This window comes from Erythrolamprus reginae, chromosome 1 (genome assembly GCF_031021105.1).
Source record: "Erythrolamprus reginae isolate rEryReg1 chromosome 1, rEryReg1.hap1, whole genome shotgun sequence".
Taxonomy (NCBI): domain Eukaryota; kingdom Metazoa; phylum Chordata; class Lepidosauria; order Squamata; family Dipsadidae; genus Erythrolamprus; species Erythrolamprus reginae.
The window spans coordinates 14834216-14856319 of NC_091950.1; the positions used below are offsets into that span (position 1 = coordinate 14834216).

Below are 22104 nucleotides of genomic sequence, written 5' to 3' on the forward strand. Positions count from 1 at the left end.
AAATATAAAATTAAATTTAAATTAAATTAAAAATGTAGGAGGGTGGCCCCGAGTCTCCAGATAGCAGTGGCATACAAGTCTAAAAAATAATTATTATTATTAGTAATTATTATTATTATGTGGATGAGCAGGCTGCTGAGAAAATTTGCAGGCCCTTTGTATTGTCTCACCCCACCACCTTCTCATCTGAGCCTTTTCCCAACTGCTGTCAGCCCAGTGGAATCCCCAATAAAGCTGCAACCTTGGCACAGGTGAGGCAGGAGCAGCAGATGGCAGGAGCCACAGGTAGCTTGGAAGCTCTGCAGCCAGCAGCAAATCAGAGAAAGCAGCAGAGTTAAAGGAAGCATCCCCCCCCCAAACACAAACCTTTTAAAGGGAGTGGATGGTGCAGAAGAAAAAAGAGGCACAGAGACCCAGCCATGAAAAAAGGCAAGTTGTAAAAGCAAGACACCAAAAGTTGAAAAATATTCTACAGGCTGGCCAGGAACAGAGAAGAGAAAAGCAGAGGAAATTTCCAGAGAGAGGAATTAAGGCAGAACTGTGTTTATCAGAAGATGGCACTGTTACATAATACAGGTAGGCTTTGATTTAAGGCCAAAATTGAGGCCAAAATGTACGTTGTCAATCGAGACATTTATTTAGATTTGCCCCATTTTAGAATAGAACCCAGGGGAAGAGCCTTCTCTGTGGCGGCCCCGGCCCTCTGGAACCAACTCCCCCCCAGAAATTAGAATTGCCCCCACCCTCCTTGCCTTTCGTAAGCTACTTAAAACCTACCTCTGCCGTCAGGCATGGGGGAATTGAGATCCTCTTTCCCCCTAGGCCTTTACAATTTTATGCATGGTATGTCTGTATGTATGTTTGGTTTTTATATTAATGGGTTTTTAATCGTTTTTAGTATTGGATTATTATTGTACACTGTCTTATTATTGCTGTTAGCCGCCCCGAGTCTCTGGAGAGGGGCAGCATACAAATCCAATAAATAAAATAAATAAATAAATAAGAACAGAATTCTTTATTGATCAAGTGTAATTGGACAAACAAGGAATTTGTCTTTGCTGCATAGGCTCTCAGTGTCCATAAAAAAAGAGACATTTGTCAAGAATAGAATAGAACAGAACAGAATAGGAACATAAGAACCTAAGAGGAGCCATGCTGAATCAAGTCAAAGCCCATTGAGTCCAGCATTCTGTGTCACACAGGGGCCCACCAATTGTCCATGGGGATCTTGAGCAGAAAGAGAAGGCAAGACCCTCCCTTTCCCTTGACCCCCAACAAATGGGACCCAAGGGAACCCTACCTGCCTCAACCAACATAGAGGCGGCACTTGGACATCCGTTTCAATAACCACCTATGATATACTTTGCATCCATGAATCTGTCTAATCCTGCCTTGAAGCTATCCAGGCTGACAGCTGTCACGACCTCTTCTGGAAGTGAATTCCATAAACCAAGGACCCTCTGGGTGAAGAAGCATTTCCCTTGATCTCTTTCTTACCTATGAGCTTTAGGGAGCGCCCCCCCCCCCCGGTCCCAGTATTGTGTGATAGAGAAAATAATTTTTCTCTATCCACCTTTTCTATCCCGTGCATGATTTTATACACTTCGATCAAGTCACCCCTTAAACGCTGTCTTTCAAGGCTAAAGAGACCAAGAATAGAATAGAAAAGGAATAATTTATTGGCCAAGTGTGATTGGACACACAGGGAATTTGTCTTCGTGCATATGCTCTCAGTGTACATAAAAGAAAAGATGCATTTGTCAAGATTGTCAAGAATGGAATAGAATAGAAATAAAATAAGAGAATAGAATAGAATGGAATGGAACTCCTCCTTCCGCTTCCGCCCAGGTGGGTGGACACAGGATGGCCTTTGTTGTGGTTAGCTCTGGCCCAGCTCCTGCCCCAAGGACTGTGGATGTGGGGGAGACATCCACATGCTGCAGGCCTGTTTTGCCCCTGGTGGAATCTGCTGATGAAGGCTCCTCTGACCAAGAAGACATGAGTGACAGGGAGGAGGAGAGTGTGGCAGACAGCTCAGAAGGAGATCAATTATCTAGCTCCTCCTTGGATTCAGAACAAGAGTTAATGATACAGCCACGCATGCGGAGAGCGATGCATAGGCAGCAACAACTGAGAGATTATTATCAAAGAAAATGAGGCCACCTGTGGTTGGGTGGGGCTGTGGTGATTAGTAAGGCTGCTATAAATAGCAGCCTGTGGGTTTGGCCATTGTGGAGGATTATCTGATCGTTGTGTTTCGTGACTGCTTTACTGACTTTGACCTTTTGTGTGCTGATTTTTCCCCGCTTTGAAACTAAACCTGGGCAAAGTGTGTTTCACTTTGTGAAAGAAGAAGGACTGTGAATTGCCTCACAGCTGCAAGCTAAGTATCACAGAACTGATAAGGGACTTGTACAAATTACCAGTTTGGTTGGAGACGAGTGCTCTTTGCTATACCAAAAGAGGGCTTGGTTTAAGTGAATTTTCATTATAAAGAACATTGTTTTGAATTTTCAAACGTGTGTGTGTCTCTGAAATTTGTACCTGTGAATTTTCGGGAGGATTCTACCAGAGAGCCCGACAGAACAGCCTTGAACCCCTCGAAAGGATGCTTTGTGGCTGCATCTATTCCCTCAATAAAAATCATCCCTCCCAAGTTCCCATAAACATCAAGCCTCCTCTAGATAGTGTAGCAAGCCGTTGATTTATCACCAACCTTTGCACTGGCTTGACCAAAGGTTAGCAAGAGGGCCGGGGGGGGGGATTATGGGTGGGGGCAGGCGTGCGCGCCACCCCCTCGCACTCTCCCCCATTTGGCATGTGACCAAAAAAAGGTTCGCCATCACTGGTATGGCTACTCCTGCTTGAGCAGGGGCTGGACTAGAAGACCTCCGAGGTCCCTTCCGGCTCTATTCTATTTCAAAACAAGTATCGGCCCAAAGGCCGTGTGGTTGTGCGTTCAGGCAACTGCTACCAGAACAATGCAATCAGTTCAGTCTTAATGCAGGGGAGAGAAGCCGGTGGGCTTGGAATAAGGAACCGAGCAACTGGAGGAAAAAGGCAATGACTCACGGCCTCACCAGGCCGAATCTCCCCATTGTGCACCAGCTGGGGAGGAGCCTCATTCGAGTCACGGTTAACATTTGGGGAGGCTAGAAGACGGGGGAGGCATCGTGCATGTCAGCACAGCTGGCAGCGGAGTCTGTGCAGTGGAGAGGCTATTTTAGGCTTAAGAGACCAGTTCTTACGCATGTCGCACCGCAAAGAGTAAGGATAGAGTGCCGTCAATTTTCACCAATCTTGGCCACCACGGGACGCCAATCACCTGGCTTTTGACACCCCACCTGCTCCTAAAACTCCACCAACTCCCCAAATGAACCCTGGCAAAAGAAGTAAGGAAGGTTCATTGCGTAGGTTTGAAAGAATGTTACCTATAGCTCAAGACCTCAAATGGTCATCTAATCTTTCTTCTTCCCTTTCCCCCTCTTCTCCTTTCTCCTTTCCTTTTCTTATATTCCTTCCCTCCTTCCTTCCCTCTTCCCTTTCCCCACTCTTCTCCTTTCCTCTTCCTTTTCCCCTCTCTCCTCCTTTCCCTTCCTTTCCTCTCCTCTCATTTTTCCTTTCCTTTCTTTATATTCCTTTCCTCCTTCCTTCCCTCTTCCCTTTCCCCACTCTTCTCCTTTCCCTTCCCCTTTCCTCTCCTTTTTCCTTTTCTTTCCTTATATTCCTTTCCTCCTTCCTTCCCTCTTCCCTTTCCCCACTCTTCTCCTTTCCTTTTTTCTTTCCTCTTTCCTTTCCTGTCCTTTCTCTCTCTCTCTCCCTTCTTCCTCCTTCTCCTCTCTGCAAACCCCTCTCCCTTCTAGCACTGATGATGTTACCTATTTGGGTAATGAAATGTCTGCAAGCTCAGAGAGCCCCAAGAGAGCCTTATTCCAAACCTGAGCTGCAAATATTGCCTCCGACTGGTTTTCCTCTTTAAAACAATTAAGCAGGGACACCCGTCAGAAGTTGGCACAGACGTCCCCAGAATCCTGGTCTGACGAAACGGGGGGAGGGGAGGGGGGTTGAGTCTTACCTTTCTGGGGAATTTTAGGCAGTAACTCTTTCAGCTCCTCGATCCTGGCCTGCACAGCTTTATGATTCTTCTTCTTTACATCGCTTTCAGATATTCTTCGAGAGAGAAAGGGAACAAGTCAACCAAAGTGTTGTGGTTAGCTCTGGCCCAGCTCCTGCCCCAAGGACTGTGGATGTGGGGGAGACATCCACATGCTGCAGGCCTGTTTTGCCCCCCCCCTCTGGTGGAATCTGCTGATGAAGGCTCCTCTGACCAAGAAGACATGAGTGACAGGGAGGAGGAGAGTGTGGCAGACAGCTCAGAAGGAGATCAATTATCTAGCTCCTCCTTGGATTCGGAACAAGAGTTAATGATACAGCCATGCATGCGGAGAGCGATGCATAGGCAGCAACAACTGAGAGATTATTATCAAAGAAAATGAGGCCACCTGTGGTTGGGTGGGGCTCTGGTAATTACTGAGGCTGCTATAAAGAGCAACCTGTGGGTTTGGCCATTGTGGATGATTATCTGATCGTCCTGTTTCGTGCAGCTTTACTGACTTTGACCTTTTGTGTGCTGATTTTTCCCCACTTTGAAACTAAACCAGGGCAAAGTGTGTTTCACTTTGTGAAAGAAGAAGGACTGTGAATTGCCTCACAGCTGCAAGCTAAGTATCACAGAACTGATAAGGGACTTGTACAAATTACCAGTTTGTTTGGAGACGAGTGCTCTTGGCTATACCAAAGGAGGGCTTGGTTTATTTGAATTTTCATTATAAAGAACATTGTTTTGAATTTTCAAACGTGTGTGTGTGTCTGAAATTTGTACCTGTGAATTTTTGGGAGGAGTCTACCAGAGAGCCCGACAGAACACAAAGAGGGACTCGATGCAAGTTTTCCATCAACCTCATGAAATAAAATTGTCTCCCAAAATCGGTTTAGGTTCTGAGTTGACAACCTAAAACAGGCAGTTTTAGCCCAATGCTTTCAGCAAAAACTTCACCAAACACAGCGGCTTGACCTGTAAATCCGGCGGTGTTCGCAAGCACCCAAAATGTATTCACAAGGGTGAGGTGTCGAGTCCAGACCCTCACAATTATGTCATAACTGCCTTTTCATAAACAAGTCGCAACTTCAAACGTTTGTTAAGTGACCAGTCGTAAGTGGAGGACAACGATGTTTCCTCAAAAATATGACCTACTCAGAAAGTAAGCCCTAGCTCCATGATGGCAAACCTACGGCATGCATGCACGTTCCTCTTCCGGGTTTCTGGCGTGCATACGTACGTGACGATCAGCTGACCTCTGTGCATGCCGCTAAGAAGATATAGCGAAGATCGCTATAGGAGATTGCTCAGAAGGCGAGAGGAGTTGCATAATAAAAGGTATTAGTGTATTGACTGAGCCTCATTGTGGAGTGATGTCACTTCCAGGCAGAATAAAGGCAAAGGATCTTGGGAAATGGGGTGTGGGGATTCAACGTTGTTCAATAGAAGAGACGTGAGACTGGGGATGTGATTGAAAAAGGCCTTAAAACCATTATTTCTGCCTCAATGCTACTCATTCGGTGATGGATGCTTGTTGCTAGAACTCGGGTGAGCAAAATTCATATACAGATCAGAAGCAACGTGAGAAAATATTATTTGACTGAAAGAGTAGTAGATGCTTGGAACAAACTTCCAGCAGAGGTGGTTGGTAAATCCACAGTAACTGAATTTAAACATGCCTGGGATAAACATATATCCATCCTAGGATAAAATACAGTGTTCCCTCGATTTCCGTGGGGGATGCGTTCCGAGACCGCCCGCGAAAGTCGAATTTCCGCGAAGTAGAGATGCGGAACTAAATACACCATTTTTGGCTATGGACAGTATCCCAAGCCTTCCCGTAACACTTTAAACCCCTAAATTACCATTTCCCATTCCCTTAACAACCATTTACTCACCATTATTGCTGGTACTCACCATTGAATAAGACCCTTAGTGATCCTGATATTTATAAACATAATTATTTATTAACAATAATTTTTTTTTTTGTTATTTATTTGCAAAAATTATTAGTTTGGCAATGACATATGACGTCATTGGGTGGGAAAAACCGTGGTATAGAAAAAAACCCCGCAAAGTATTTTTTAATTAATATTGTTTGAAAAACCGTGGTATAGGCCAGTGTTTTTCAACCAGTGTGACGCGACACACTAGTGTGCCGCGAGACATGGTCAGGTGTGCTGCGAAGCTCAGCAAGAGAGAGAAAGAAAGCAAGAGGGAGAGAGAAAGAGAGAGAAAGAGAGCGAGAGAAAGAGGGAGAGAGAAAGAGAGAGAGAGAGAAAGAGAGAAAGAAAGCAAGAGGGAGAGAGAAAGAGAGAGAAAGAGAGAGAGAGAGAGAAAGAAAGCAAGAGTGAGAAAGAGAGAGAGAAAGAGAGAGAGAGAAAGAGAGAGAGAAAGAAAGCAAGAGTGAGAGAGAAAGAGAGAGAGAAAGAAAGCAAGAGAGAGAGAAAGAAAGAAAGAGAGGGAGGGAAGGAGAGAGAGAGAAAGAGCAAAAAAGAGAGGAAGAGAGAAAGAAAGAGGGATGGAGAGAGAGGAAGGGAGAGAAAGAGGGAGAGAAATAGAGCAAAAGAGAGGAAGAGAGAAAGAGAATTTTTTTGTCCAAACTTTTTTTAGCCCCCCCCCCCTCCCCGTTCAATGTGCCCCATGATTTTGTATATGTAAAAAATGTGCTGTAGCTGAAAAAAGGTTGAAAATCACTGGTATAGGCTATTCGCGAAGTTCGAACCCGCGAAAATTGAGGGAACATTGTACTGTACTTAAATGATAAATGGACTGTGCTATCTAAGGATTGTTAACATTTAGCTCCAAAGAGAAATAACTCCTTTCTCCTGGCCTTTTAAAATCTGCTTTTCATTATGTATGCTTATATCAATAAAGAGATTGATTTATTCATAAAATAAAAGATTTTTGAGTCGGGGGTTTCGATCTGACGGCCATGCACAGAACAGAAAGGAAGTCCTCAACTTACGACAGTTCACTTAGCAACTGTTACAATGATGCTAAAAGACAATTTTTCACACTTAATGACTGTTGAAGCATCCCCATGGTCACATCATTTACAGGCTTGACAACTGAATTCACATTTACAACGTTTGCAGGGTCCCCAGGCGTCACAATATCGCGTTTCGTGTTCTTCTAATGAGCAGAGTCACATAAAGAAAAAAATAAACACCGCAAAAGGTCCAGAGAACTTACATGGTGTTGGAACAGTATTTCTGCAACATGAATTTCGAAAGGTCTTCCAAGATGGGTTGGCTGTGTAGGGCTACAAATTGCTCACGGCATATCTAGGATTCAGAGAATAAATCACTTAAAACATCCTTCCTGAAAACAGGTAGAAACCCCCCCCCCCCAGAGTACAGGTAGTCCTCCACTTACAACAGTTCGTATACTGACCGTTCCAAGTTAAAATGGTGGTGGGAAAAAAAGGTAATTTACAACCTCTCCTGGCAGCCTTCAATTACAGTGGTACCTCTACCTAAGAACACCTCTACTTACGAACTTTTCTAGATAAGAACCGGGTGTTCAATATTTTTTTGCCTCTTCTCAAGAACCATTTTCCACTTACAAACCCGAGGCTCCGAAACTGTAACCGGAAAAGGCAGGGAGAAGCCTCCGTGGGGCCTCTCTAGGAATCTCCTGGGAGGGAAAAGGGCCTCCACCTTCCCTGTGGTTTTCCCCAATCGCACACATTATTTGCTTTTACATTGATTCCTATGGGAAAAATGGCTTCTTCTTACAAACTTTTCTACTTAAGAACTTGGTCACGGAATGAATTAAGTTCGTAAGTAGAGGTACCACTGTGTTTAGAATGGTTTATAAAGAATACTTTATAAAACCCTAGTAAGAACTTATTTGGAACACAGATAATTCCTAGGTTCCGAACATTCCTTTAAGGAATTTCCCCCATGCCTGACGACAGGAGTGGGTTTTGAGGAGTTTGAGAAAGGCAAGGAGGGTGGGGGCAGTTCTAATCTCCGGGGGGAATTGATTCCAGAGGGTTGGAGCCGCCACAGAGAAGGCTCTTCCCCTGGGTCCCGCCAGACGACATTGTTTTGTCGACAGAACACGGAGAAAGCCAACTCTGTGGGACCTAACCGGTTGCTGGGATTCGTGTGGCAGAAGATGGTCCCGGACTACCGGAACAAACCATCCGCGTCAAAATGCGTTGAGTACCAAATTTGTTGTGAGTTCCAAAGCAGTTGAGTACCAAGGTACCACTGTAAATAAATAAGCAAGCAAGCAATCATGCTGCCCGGGGAATTCTGGGAATTGAAGTCCACCATCTTGGGAGTCGCCAACTTTGAAAAACAATATGTCAGACCAAGGCAGGATATAGTAAGAAGTGTTTGTGTGGCATTATTATTACCTTATTCATTAAGTCCACCGTGCATGCATGTGTCCAGAAACAGTCATGAACAGAGACGAAGGTTAGCCCGGCCCTGAAAAAGAAGAGAAGCAGATGGGTTTCACTTTATAAGGCAAAATTATACTTTTAAAGGAGAAATGTTTGATGTAAAGACAGTATCCAGAAGTGCTTATCAATAATCTGAATTGATATAATTTGGCTTTTTCTCTTTCCACGGGAAGGAAATTTTTATGATGATATTTTGTAAGATCTAGATGATACGCATGGACAGTCAATCTTTAAAACTGAGTGATTTTTTTTTGAAGGGCAATTAGAATAAGACAAGGATAAAGAAATATTTAAGAAGTAAATCAGGATTTATCACAATTGAAAGTTACCACTTTGGCCTATATGTAAAATTTAACAGTTGTGTGAAAGCAAATAGATGAGATGTGATAGCAAATAGCACTATAGGTTTGAAGGAAGTCCTCGCCTTCTGCAAAAGCCTTAAGACCTATCTATGTCGCCAGTTAGAGCAAGCCCCCCTTTCTTCCTGACCATGAAATGTTATGTATGGATGTGATTGAGTTAATTGACTGTTTTTTAAATGTAAGGGGATTTTAGTTTAGAATTTTAACTATTAGATTTGTACGCATATTATTATAATATTGTATTTTGTGAACTGCCCTGAGTCCTCGGAGAAGGGCAGCATACGTCTAAATAATAATAATAATAATAATAATAATAATAATAATAATAATAATAATATAATATTAAATTAAAATATCTCTGGGACCGCCTTCTGCCACACGAATCCCAGCGATCAGTTAGGTCCCACAGAGTTGGCCTTCTCTGGGTCCCGTCAACTAAACAATGTCGTCTGGCAGGACCCAGGGGAAGAGCCTTCTCTGTGGCGGCCCCAATTCTCTGGAACCAACTCCCCCCAGATATCAGAGTTGCCCCCACCCTCCTTGCCTTTCGCAAGCTCCTTAAAACCCACCTCTGTCATCAGGCATGGGGGAAATGAAATTTTCCCCTCCCCTCTAGTCTTATAGAATTTATTTCATGGTATGCTTGTATGTATGATTGGTTCTTTAAATTGGGGTTTTTTAGATTATTTTTAATATTAGATTTGTTTACATTGTCTTTTTTATTGTTGTTAGCCGCCCCGAGTCTTCGGAGAGGGGCGGCATACAAATCTAATAAATAAATAAATACATACATATTTTCTCACTTGCTTCTGATCTTTCCCCCAGCTAACCTCAGTGTCAGGCCAAAGTCTTCAAGTGGAGTTAGAGAGTTCAGCCTGACACAACACCAGGGGGGGATGGGAGGGGTAGTGAATAGCCAGAGGGGAAAGTTACTAGACACAACCAAAGAGTCCTTTCTCCAAGCCAAGGCCACCGTTTGTTCTGCCTCAACTGAAGAGAAGAGGAAGTTGATAAGCCCCTGCACACAGACTGTCTCTCGTGATGAACTTGTGGGTGTGAGATGAACCTTAACCTAGGTGGGATTCTGGGATGGCGTAGCTAACATGGTTCTGTTAATAAATCAAGCTCTGATTGAGAGAGTTGGACTGGGACTTGGTTTATTTCTCAGATGCTATTTAGAACGCTGACACTCAGATTCTGCCCCCTTGTTCTTGTGTTCACTTTCCCATTAAAAACACTTCCTTCCTGAACCTTAGTAAATAAATATATAAAGTCAAAGGGGGATTCCAATTTGCTTAACAACCGGGTTACTAACTTATCAATGGCAGCGATGCATTGAACAATGGTGGCAAGAAAGGTTGTAAAATGGGGCAAAGCTCTCTTAACAGATTGGTTGATTGATTGGTTGGTTGATTGGTTGATTGATTGATTGGACTTTTATGCCACCCCTCTCCGAGGACATGCGGCAACTTACAGCATATAATAAAACACTGTATAACATTTTAGATCCAATTGATTAAATATAAAATCTAAAAAACCCCAAGCCATAAATAGCAGTTATCAGCACATTCACCGCCCAGGGGCAAGAATCTAATAGCCTCACTCAGGCTAAAGTTTTGGCCTCGATTGCAGGCATGGTATATGCAGGACATTAGAAAATGGACGTACCCCCCCAAAGGGGACTGTCCCCTCCTGAAAGTATCCCATTCTTGGCCTTCTTACCTTTGACAATGCAGAGCCGTCAACATCATGTGGCTGGAATCCAGAGAATGGATGAAGTTGGGCGGGAAGGCGTTTTTCTGCTTTCTTGTGTTGGGCTTCCTGTGGGTAAAACAGAGCAGAGACGCTTTTGAATTCCAAGCCCATAGTTTCCCACCCTATTCGAGACCCCTCTGTAGCAGCTACCAACATTTCAATCGAATAGTCGTGCTAATCAAGCCCAGATTTCTCACTCTAGGCTTTAGAGAAAAGTGTTTTTTATTTATTTATTTAATCAATCAATTAATTATTAATTAAATTTATTTTATTAATTGTATTAATTTATTTATTGGATTTGTATGCCGCCCCTCTCTGTGGACTCGGGGCGGCTAACAACAGTGGCAAAAAAACAGAATGTAAAAATCCAATACTACAACAGCTTAAAAACCCTTGTTATAAAACCAATCATACATACAAACATACCATGCATAAATTGTAGAAGCCTAGGGGGAAAGATTATCCTAATTCCCCCATGCCTGACGACAAAGGTGGGTTTTGAGGAGCTTACGAAAGGTAAGGAGGGTGGGGGCTATTCTAATCACTGGGGGGAGTTGGTTCCAGAGGGTCAGGGCCGCCACAGAGAAGGCTCTTCCCCGGGGGCCTGCCAACCGACATTGTTTAGTTGACGGGACCTGTTGAAGGCCAACTCTGTGGGACCTAACTGGTCGCTGGGATTCGTGCGGCAGAAGGCGGTCCCGGAGATACTTTTATTTCAGAGAGATACTCACTGGTCCACGTTGTAGTTCGATTTTAAGTGGAGGCTCTGCAAGTCCCCTTTTACCTGGATGGGAAGAGAGAGAAAAGCAATTTTTGGTTAAAACAAGGATACCTGGAAGTCAGCACAGAGAACAGCATAAGGATCAAGAGTATTTGAGTATAAATTGAACAGGTCCAAAGACGGGCTACAAGAATGGTGGAAAGTCTTAAGCATAAAACGCATCAGGAAAGACTTCATGAACTCCATCTGTAGAGTCTGGAGGACAGAAGGAAAAGGGGGGACATGATAGAAATGTATTTAAATACATGAAAGGGTTAAATAAGATCCAGGAGGGGAAGTGTTTTTAATTGGAAAGTGAACCCAAGAACAAAGGGGCACAATCTGAGGTTAGTTGGGGGAAAGATCAGAAGCAACGTGAGAAAATATTATTTTACTGAAAGAGTAGTAGATGCTTGGAACAAACTTCCAGCAGAGATGGTTGGTAAATCCACAGGAACTGAATTTAAACATGCCTGGGATAATCATAGATCCATCCTTAGATAAAATACAGGAAATAGTATAAGGGGAGACTAGATGGACCAGGAGGTCTTTTTCTGCCGTCCGTCTTCTATGTTTCTATTTATCTGTAATTACCCAATCCGAGTATAATTCCTGTCAACTAACGGGATGCACTCAGACATACCGTATATACTCGAGTATAAGCCGACCCGAGTATAAGCCGAGGCACCAATTTTTGCCACAAAAACTGGGAAAACGTATTGACCCGAGTATAAGCCGAGGTTAGAAAATGCAGTGGCTACTGGTAACTTATAAAAATGGAAAACAATAAAATTACATTAATTGAGACATGTTTTAGAATATTTATTTTAAAGAAAACCAGTAAACTAGCTCTGTAAATTTAAAAGAGGGTAAACAAATTAACAATATTAACAATAAATTAAAAAGTAAAAAAAGTAGCTCGATCAGGAACAAAGCTAAAACCTAAGAGTTAAAATCCTTCAAAACTGGATTCCTTCTCATCATTAATTGGATTTACATTATTGTTCTGTTTTTATATATGCTGTGAGCCACCCTGAGTCCTTGGAGAGGGATTGCATACAAATCCAATTAAATAAACAAACAAACAAACAAACAAACAAATAAGTGTATCCAAAGAAGAGCTTCAGCATTAGCTGCTGTGATGTTATCAGCATAGAAAACCAAATAGATAGATAGATAGATAGATAGATAGATAGATAGATAGATATAGATAGAAAGATAGACAGACAGACAGACAGAAAAATAGATAGATAGATAGATAGAAATAGATAGATAGATAGATAGATATAGATAGAAAGATAGATAGACAGATAGAAAAATAGATAGATAGATAGATAGATAGATAGATAGAAATAGATACAGATAGATAGATAGATAGATAGATAGAAAAATAGATAGATAGAAAAATAGATAGATAGAAAGATAGACAGATAGAAAAAGAATTCCTGTCTAGCTCTGCCTCATAACACATTATTAGATCCTATCCAAGCAAGGACAGCAACTACCACAAAATACCATTTTTTAAACAGTTTAAATCCTTTCAAAGGAGGGGGAGGAGAATCTGACAGCAGGGGGCCTTTTTAATCCGACTCACCATTGCAAATGGCTGCCTTCTTTGCTTGAGCTAGGGAGAGGAACTACGGCGTGCCAGAGGGGACAAAAGCTGGTGCCTCCTCGCTCTGGCTCAAGCAATGGCGCCCTCGTGTGGTGACTTTGTCAATGACCCGAATATAAGCCGAGGCTGTGTTTTTCAGCCCATTTTTGGGGCTAAAAAACTCGGCTTATACTCGAGTATATACGGTAGTTAGATCTTGAATTACTACCGTAACGTGCTATAAAATTTTCATTGTTTGATAGTTGCTAAGCACGGGAAAGCGCTCAATTTTATGACCTCTTTTGTGGTGGTTAAGGGCCTGCCATGGTCACTAAGTGAATCCATTATTTACTATGTAGTGTTTTTTTGCTGGAAATTGGAAGTAAATGCTGTGAATTTAAGTTAATATAACCATAGCTATGAAATAAAAATGAAATATGTTAATGGAAAAGATCATAGAATCAAGTTAACTGTAGAAAATATATATTGGAACATCATCTTTCGGCTGTGACGAGGAGGGCATTTGCCCAGGTCCACCTGGTGCACCAGTTGCGGCCCTATCTGGACAGGGAGTCACTGCTCACAGTCGCTCATGCCCTCATCACCTCGAGGTTCGATTACTGCTACACTCTCTACATGGGGCTACCTTTGAAAAGTGTTCGGAAACTTCAGATCGTGCAGAACGCGGCCGCGAGAGCCATCGTGGGGTTCCCTAAATTTGCCCACGTTTCTGCAACACTCCGTGGCCTGCGTTGGCTGCCGATCAGTTTCCGGTCACAATTCAAAGTGTTGGTTATGACCTTTAAAGCCCTACATGGCTTTGGACCAGACTACCTCCGGAACCGCCTGGTACCGCATGAATCCCAGCGACCGATAAGGTCCCACAGAGTTGGCCTTCTCCGGGTCCCATCTACTAAACAATGTCGTTTGGCGGGCCCCAGGGGAAGAGCCTTCTCTGTGGCAGCCCCGGCCCTCTGGAATCAACTCCCCCCGGAGATTAGAACTGCCCCCACACTCCTTGTCTTTCGTAAATTACTCAAGACCCATCTATACCGCCAGGCATGGGGGACTTGAGACACCTTTCCCCCAGGCTTTTTTATATTTATGTTTGGGTATGTATATGTTGTTTGCTTTTTTAAAATATGATAGGGTTTTATGTGCTTTTTAATGTTAGATTTGTTTTCGCTGGAATATTGTTTTTATTATTGTTGTGAGCCGCCCCGAGTCTTCGGAGAGGGGCGGCATACAAATCTAATAAATTGAAAAATTGAAATTGAATATAAGCAAGGTGTTACCGTCAATACCAATCGCTGTATGATATTAGAGGTTACATGATGTAATTGTATGCGTGTATGTTATTGAATTGTTCGGTTTTGTTTATTTTTTGTATCTATGTTTTCTTTTGCGTGGCTTTTTAAAATGTAGATGACTAAATAGAAATTATTTTTTTTTAAAATGCTGGCTTTGAGGCTGCATTAACAGATTGATAGAATCAAGGCCACGTGAAGTGCTAGTACTACTTTACAATACTTTGATAAGAGTAGTAGATCCTTGGAACAAACTTCCAGCAGACGTGGTTGGTAAATCCACAGTCACTGAATTTAAACAGGCCTGGGATAAACACATAACCATCCTAAGATAAAAAATACAGGAAATAGTATAAGGGCAGAGTAGGTGGACCATGAGGTCTTTTTCTGCCGTCAATCTTCTGTGTTTCTATGTTTCTAAACCAGACTTGGAATATTCAATCCAGATTTGGTCACCAAGATGCTGAGACTCTAGAAGGAATGCAGAGAAGAGCAACAAAGATGTTTGTGGGACCAAAGGCTAAAACATACGATGAATGGTTAAACATAGAAACATAGAAGTCTAATGGCAGAAAAAGACCTCATGGTCCATCTAGTCTGCCCTTATACCATTTCCTGTATTTTATCTTAGGATGGATATATGTTTATCCCAGGCATGTTTAAATTCAGTTACTGTGGATTTACCAACTACGTCTGCTGGAAATAAGGTTCAGGAGGGAAGTGTTTTTAATAGGAAAATGAACCCAAGAACAAGGCGGCACAATCTGAGGTTAGTTGAGGGAAAGATCAGAAGCAACGTGAGAAAATATTACTTTACTGAAAGAGGAGTAGATGTTTGGAACAAACTTCCAGCAGACGTGGTTGGTAAATCTACAGGAACTGAATTTAAACATGGCTGGGATAAACATATATCCGGACCAGATTATCTTCATGGCACCGGACCAGATTATCTCAGGGACCGCCTTCTGCTGCACGAATCCCAGCGACCAGTTAGGTCCCACAGAGTGGGTCTTCTCCGGGTCCCGTCAACTAAACAATGTCGCTTGGCGGGACCCAGGGGAAGAGCCTTCTCTGTGGCGGGCCCGGCCCTCTGGAACCAACTCCCCCCAGAGATTAGAATAGCCCCCACCCTCCTTGCCTTTCGTAAGCTTCTTAAAACCCACCTTTACCGCCAGGCACGGGGGAACTGAGATACACTTTCCCCCTAGGCCTTTACAATTTTATGCATGGTATGTCTGTATTTATGTTTGGTTTTATAATAAGGGCTTTTATCTGTTTTAATATTGGATTGTTATATGCTGTTTTTATTACTGTTGTTAGCCGCCCCGAGTCTACGGAGAGGGGCGGCATACAAATCAAATCAAATCAATCACTTTAGAGTCATCGGTTTGCCTATTTGCCGATGACTCTAAAGTGTGCAATAGGGTTGATATTCCTGGAGGCGTCTGTAATATGGTAAATGATTTAGCTTTACTAGATAAATGGTCTAAGCAATGGAAACTGCAGTTTAATGTTTCCAAATGTAAAATAATGCACTTGGGGAAAAGGAATCCTCAATCTGAGTATTGTATTGGCAGTTCAGTGTTGGCAAATACTGAAAAAGAAAAGGATTTAGGGGTAGTGATTTCTGACAGTCTCAAAATGGGTGAACAGTGCAATCAGGCGGTAGGGAAAGCAAGTAGGATGCTTGGCTGCATAGCTAGAGGTATAACAAGCAGGAAGAGGGAGATTATGATCCCACTATATAGAATGCTGGTGAGACCACATTTGGAATACTGTGTTCAGTTCTGGAGACCTCACCTACAAAAAGATATTGACAAAATTGAACGGGTCCAAAGACGGGCTACAAGAATGGTGGAAGGTCTTAAGCATAAAACGTATCAGGAAAGACTTCATGAACTCAATCTGTATAGTCTGGAGGACAGAAGGAAAAGGGGGGACATGATCGAAACATTTAAATATATTAAAGGGTTAAATAAGGTCCAGGAGGGAAGTGTTTTTAATAGGAAAGTGAACACAAGAACAAGGGGGCACAATCTGAAGTTAGTTGGGGGAAAGATCAAAAGCAACATGAGAAAATATTATTTTACTGAAAGAGTAGTAGATCCTTGGAACAAACTTCCAGCAGATGTGGTAGATAAATCCACAGTAACTGAATTTAAACATGCCTGGGATAAACATATATCCATCCTAAGATAAAATACAGAAAATAGTATAAGGGCAGACTAGATGGACCATGAGGTCTTTTTCTGCCGTCAGACTTCTATGTTTCTATGTTTCTAATAAATAAACAAATAAATATCCATCTTAAAAGGCAGGAAAGGGCAGACTAGATGGACCATGAGGTCTTTTTTCTGCTGTCAATCTTCTATGTTTCCAAGGAAGTAAATAAATCAAGCCATGGGCAAAGCAACATTTCAGTCTTTCTTTCCAAAGCTTTTGGCAGCTGTTTGCTCCTCCTGGCAAAAAATCTCCTTTTGGCTGGTCCTGTCTGCTGAGTCACCCTCCCCTCCTTGGCTGACTCATCCCTTCCAGCACTGCAAAATGCTGAGTCATGCAACCCCTCTCTTCCCCACCCTTTTCATTGGAGGCTAGTGAGGGTGTGTGTGTGCTCTTGACTGTAAGCCTGCCCTGCACCCCAGAAAACCCCCAGCACCCACATTTCATCGGGCCTCATTTTATTAGAAACATAGAAACATAGAAGACTGACGGCAGAAAAAGACCTCATGGTCCATCTAGTCTGCCCTTATACTATTTCCTGTATTTTATCTCACAATGGATATGTGTTTAAATTCAGCATGTTTAAATTCAGTTACTGTGGATTTACCAACCATGTCTGCTGGAAGTTTGTTCCAAGGATCTACTACTCTTTCAGTAAAATAATGTTTTCTCACGTTGCTTTTGATCTTTCCCCCAACTAACTTCAGATTGTGTCCCCTTGTTCTTGTGTTCACTTTCCTATTAAAAACACTTCCCTCCTGGACCTTATTTAACCAATTATTTATTTATTTATTTATTGATTGATTGATTGATTGATTGATTGATTGGTTGGTTGGTTGGTTGGATTTGATTTGTATGCCGCCCCTCCCCAAAGACTCGGGGCGGCTAACAACAATAACAAAGACAATGTAAACAAATCTAATACTAAAAATAATCTTAAAAAACCCAATTTAAAGAACCAATCATACATACAAGCATTCCATGTATAAATTCTATAAGCCTAGGGGGGAAAGGGAAAATTTCAATTCCCCCATGCCTGACGACAGAGGTGGGTTTTAAGGAGCTTGCGAAAGGCAAGGAGGGTGGGGACAACTCTGATATCTGGGGGGAGTTGGTTCCAGAGTCGGGGCCGCCACAGAGAAGGCTTTTCCCCTGGGTCCCACCAGACGACATTGTTTAGTCGACAGGACCCGGAGAAGGCCAATTCTGTGGGACCTAACTGGTCACTGGGATTTTTTCTGTTTCCTGCCTGTTTGAAAGGAAAAGAAGAGAAAAAGAAGAGGAGGAGGGAGGAAGAAACAAAAGGAGGGGGGTTGTGGTTGGCTCTGGCCCAGCTCCTGCCCCAAGGAATGTGGAGGTGGAGGCAGGGGAAACATCAACATGTCATAGGCCTGTTTTATTGCCGACAGAGTCAGGTAGTGCAGTTTCCTCAGACGAAGAAGAAGGTGGGAGTGACTTGGAAGAGGGGGGCTTGGCACACAGCCCAGGAAGCCAATCTCCATTATCTTCGGTCGATTCGGATGCGGAAGTCTTGGACACTTGGCCAATATATATAGGAAGGGATTGGATACTGTAGCCTAGATCAGTGTTTTTCAACCACTGTGCCGCGGCACACTAGTGTGCCGTGAGACATGGTCAGGTGTGCCGCGAAGCTCAGAGAGAGAAAGAAAACAAGAGAGAGAGAAAGAAAGAAAGAAAGAAAGAAAGAAAGAGAGAAAGCGAGAGAGAGAGAGAAAGAAAGCAAGGGAGAGAGAAAGAATGAAAGAAAGAGAGAAAGAAAGAGAGAGAAAGAAAGAGAGAGAAAAAGAAAACGAGAGAGAAAGCAAGCAAGAGAGAGAGCAAGAGAGAGAGAGAAAGAAAGAAAGAAAGAGAGAGAGAGAGTAAGAGAGGGAGGGAAGGTGGGAGAGAGAAAGACATAGAGGGAGGGAGGGAGAAAGAGAGCAAAAAAGAGAGGAAGGAAGGAAGAGAGAAAGAAAGAGGGATGGAGAGAGAGAGAAAAAAGAAGGGAGCGAAAGAGGGAGGGAGGGAGAAACAGAGCGAAAGGGAGGAAGAGAGAAAAAGATTTTGTCCAAACTTTTTTTTAGCGCCCCCTCCCCCCCATGTGCCCCAGGGTTTTGTAAATGTAAAAAATGTGCCATGGCTCAAAAAAGGTTGAAAATCACTGGCCTAGATGATAATTCTCTGCCCTACAAGGCAAAGGTTGCAGGTTCAAGTCCCAGTGGGTATGGCTAGCTAATGAGGCCAAAATAAGGCCGAAATAGATCTATCCTAGTCTCCCTTAATTTTCAAATTCAGCAAAAAAACATGTGACACATACAGATAGAATTGTCGGCTATCAATAAAATTATAACTGCCTTGGAAATGGACCTGGGTTGGGCCGAGAGGCAAATAAGGAGCTGTGATGTTCCTTCAATACACCAGGGTGATTCGACACAAAAATATGTAAACCTTCCCTGATGCAGAGCTGAAGGGATTGGATACTGTAGCCTAGAGGATAATTCTCTGCCTTACAAGGCAAAGGTTGCAGGTTCAAGTCCCAGTGGGTATGGCTAGCTGATGAGGCCAAAATAAGGCCGAAATAGATCTATCCTAGTCTCCCTTAATTTTCAAATTCAGCAAAAAAACATGTGATATAGATATACACCCACTAAAACCGTCATTGTGTATTGGACAAAATAAATAAATAAAAAACAAATAAATAAAGGAGGAGGATGGGAGGGAGGGAGGGAGAAGGAAAAGGAGGTAGTTCTCTTTCACAGGTAACTTCATAAATACCCTTAAGTGCTCTTACCAATATGGATTTCTTGTTTTGGTAAGGCTGGATGATGGGCAGGCCCAGTGGGGTCACCCACTCCACCGTCTGCCCGGTCTTGGAAATCAGCCAGGCACTTTCGGTCAGCCAGTTCTGCAAGACAAAAAGAGGGTGAACCAGATGGTTTGAAGCAGGGGGGACAATGGGGATGGGTTGAAAACCGCTTAGGAAAAGGAACCAAGAGCCGCGGTGGCCCAGCGGTTAGAGTGCAGAACTGCAGGGCTGTTTCTGCTGCCTGCCGGCTGCCTGCAATTTGGCAGTTCGAATCTCGCCAGGCTCAAGGTTGACTCAGCCTCCTTCCAGTACTTGCGAAGGGAGTAAAATGGGGACATGGAGTTTTGGTTGCAAGACGCTGATTCTGTAAACTGCTTAAAGGGGGCTATCAGTGTGTAAGTCTAAGTGCTATTGATATTGCCTCTTCTGTATGATTGTAACTTGTTGCTTGTATCCTTAAGATTTTTATTAATATTGATTGTTTCTTCATTGCTTATTTGGCCCCTGTGACAATCATTAAGTGTTGGACCTCATGATTCTTGACAAATCTATATTTTCTTTTATGGACACTGAGAGCATCTGCACCAAAGACAAATTCCTTGTGTGTCCAATCACACACGCCGATAAGGAATTCTATTCTATTCTATTCATTTTTTTAAATGTATATTGAGAACAAATGCACCAAAGACCAGTGTGTGTCCAATCACACTTGGCCAATAAAGAATTCTATTCTATTCTATTCTATTCATATATTTTCTTTTATGTATATTGAGAACAAATGCACCAAAGACCAATGTGTGTCCAATCACACTTGGCCAATAAAGAATTCTATTCTATTCTATTCTATTCATATATTTTCTTTTATGTATATTGAGAACAAATGCACCAAAGACCAATGTGTGTCCAATCACACTTGGCCAATAAAGAATTCTATTCTATTCTATTCTATTCATATATTTTCTTTTATGTATATTGAGAGCAAATGCACCAAAGACCAATGTGTGTCCAATCACACTTGGCCAATAAAGAATTCTATTCTATTCTATTCTATTCATATATTTTCTTTTATGTATATTGAGAGCAAATGCACCAAAGACCAATGTGTGTCCAATCACACTTGGCCAATAAAGAATTCTATTCTATTCTATTCTATTCATATATTTTCTTTTATGTATATTGAGAGCAAATGAACCAAAGACCAATGTGTGTACAATCACACTTGGCCAATAAAGAATTCTATTCTATTCTATTCTATTCATATATTTTCTTTTATGTATATTGAGAGCAAATGAACCAAAGACCAATGTGTGTACAATCACACTTGGCCCATAAGGAATTCTATTCTATTCTATTCTATTCTATTCTATTCTATTCATATATTTTCTTTTATGTATATTGAGAGCAAATGCACCAAAGACCAATGTGTGTCCAATCACACTTGGCCAATAAAGAATTCTATTCTATTCTATTCTATTCATATATTTTCTTTTATGTATATTGAGAGCAAATGCACCAAAGACCAATGTGTGTCCAATCACACTTGGCCAATAAAGAATTCTATTCTATTCTATTCTATTCATATATTTTCTTTTATGTATATTGAGAGCAAATGAACCAAAGACCAATGTGTGTACAATCACACTTGGCCAATAAAGAATTCTATTCTATTCTATTCTATTCATATATTTTCTTTTATGTATATTGAGAGCAAATGAACCAAAGACCAATGTGTGTACAATCACACTTGGCCCATAAGGAATTCTATTCTATTCTATTCTATTCTATTCTATTCTATTCATATATTTTCTTTTATGTATATTGAGAGCACATACACCAAAGACCAATGTGTGTCCAATCACACTTGGCCCATAAAGAATTCTATTCTATTCCATTCTATTCTAGAGATGCCTACTATCCAGGTTCCAGGCAACATTCAGACTAAATCAGAGTCCAAGTCAAAGTACTCTTCAAAGTTCCAATTTATTTCCGGAGCCATCCTGGCACCTACGCTGGGAAACCTAAACGCTGAGAGCATCTGCACCAAGACAAATTCCTTGTGTGTCCAATCACACTTGGCCAATAAAATTCTATTCTATTCTTCTATTCTATTCCTTGGGGCAGGAGCTGGGCCAGAGCTAACCACAACACGAGTCAGTTGCCAAGCAACCGAATTTTGACCACATGGCCACACAGATGCCGCAACAGTTGTTAAAGGTGAAAAACGGCCATCGGTTCCTTTTTTTCCACTGCCACTGTAACTTCGAACAATTGCTAAATGAATGGCTTGTCCATTAAGCATTAAACTATTAATCGTTTTAGCATGGTGCTCGCCCCGGGCCAGAGAGCGTACGACTTAAGAGAGGGGGGGGGGGGGAGGAGCAAGCAAATTTCTTTCAATTGCAATCATGAGTTTTACCTGAATTTCTCGAGACCCGGCAAACATTTTGGAAAGGCTTTGAAAGACCAGCCGGACAAGATACTTGGAGCCTTGCCAGACATCCTCCTGGAAGCAGAGAAAAAGATTCCATAAGGACTGTGGATAGGCGAAGCAACAGCCAGAGCACTTAAGACTTATACACTTATTTATTATTTATTTATTTATTTGATTTGTATGCCGCCCCTCTCCGAGGATTCGGGGCGGCTCACAACATATCAAAAAAACATAGCAATACAGTACACCTAGAATCCAATTAATAGGGTTAAAAAACTTTTAAAAGACTTTAAAAACTCCAATGTGATTTAAAAGCGTTCATCATCATCATTCGTTCAACAAAACATACAAAA

At 42.1% G+C, this 22104-nt stretch overlaps 1 protein-coding gene across 1 annotated transcript in view; it reads right to left on the reverse strand.

Moving 5' to 3' along the window:
• Positions 1-22104, reverse strand: part of POLRMT (RNA polymerase mitochondrial) — an 85519-nt gene that overhangs the window by 8772 nt on the left and 54643 nt on the right. The window contains exons 14-20 of the mRNA XM_070745005.1: positions 21737-21823; positions 19306-19419; positions 11365-11417; positions 10601-10699; positions 8469-8541; positions 7295-7386; positions 4076-4170 (exon numbers count right to left, since the gene is read on the reverse strand). Of these exons, the coding sequence (XP_070601106.1) occupies positions 4076-4170; positions 7295-7386; positions 8469-8541; positions 10601-10699; positions 11365-11417; positions 19306-19419; positions 21737-21823 (613 nt within the window). The remainder of the gene's footprint in view (positions 1-4075; positions 4171-7294; positions 7387-8468; positions 8542-10600; positions 10700-11364; positions 11418-19305; positions 19420-21736; positions 21824-22104) is intronic.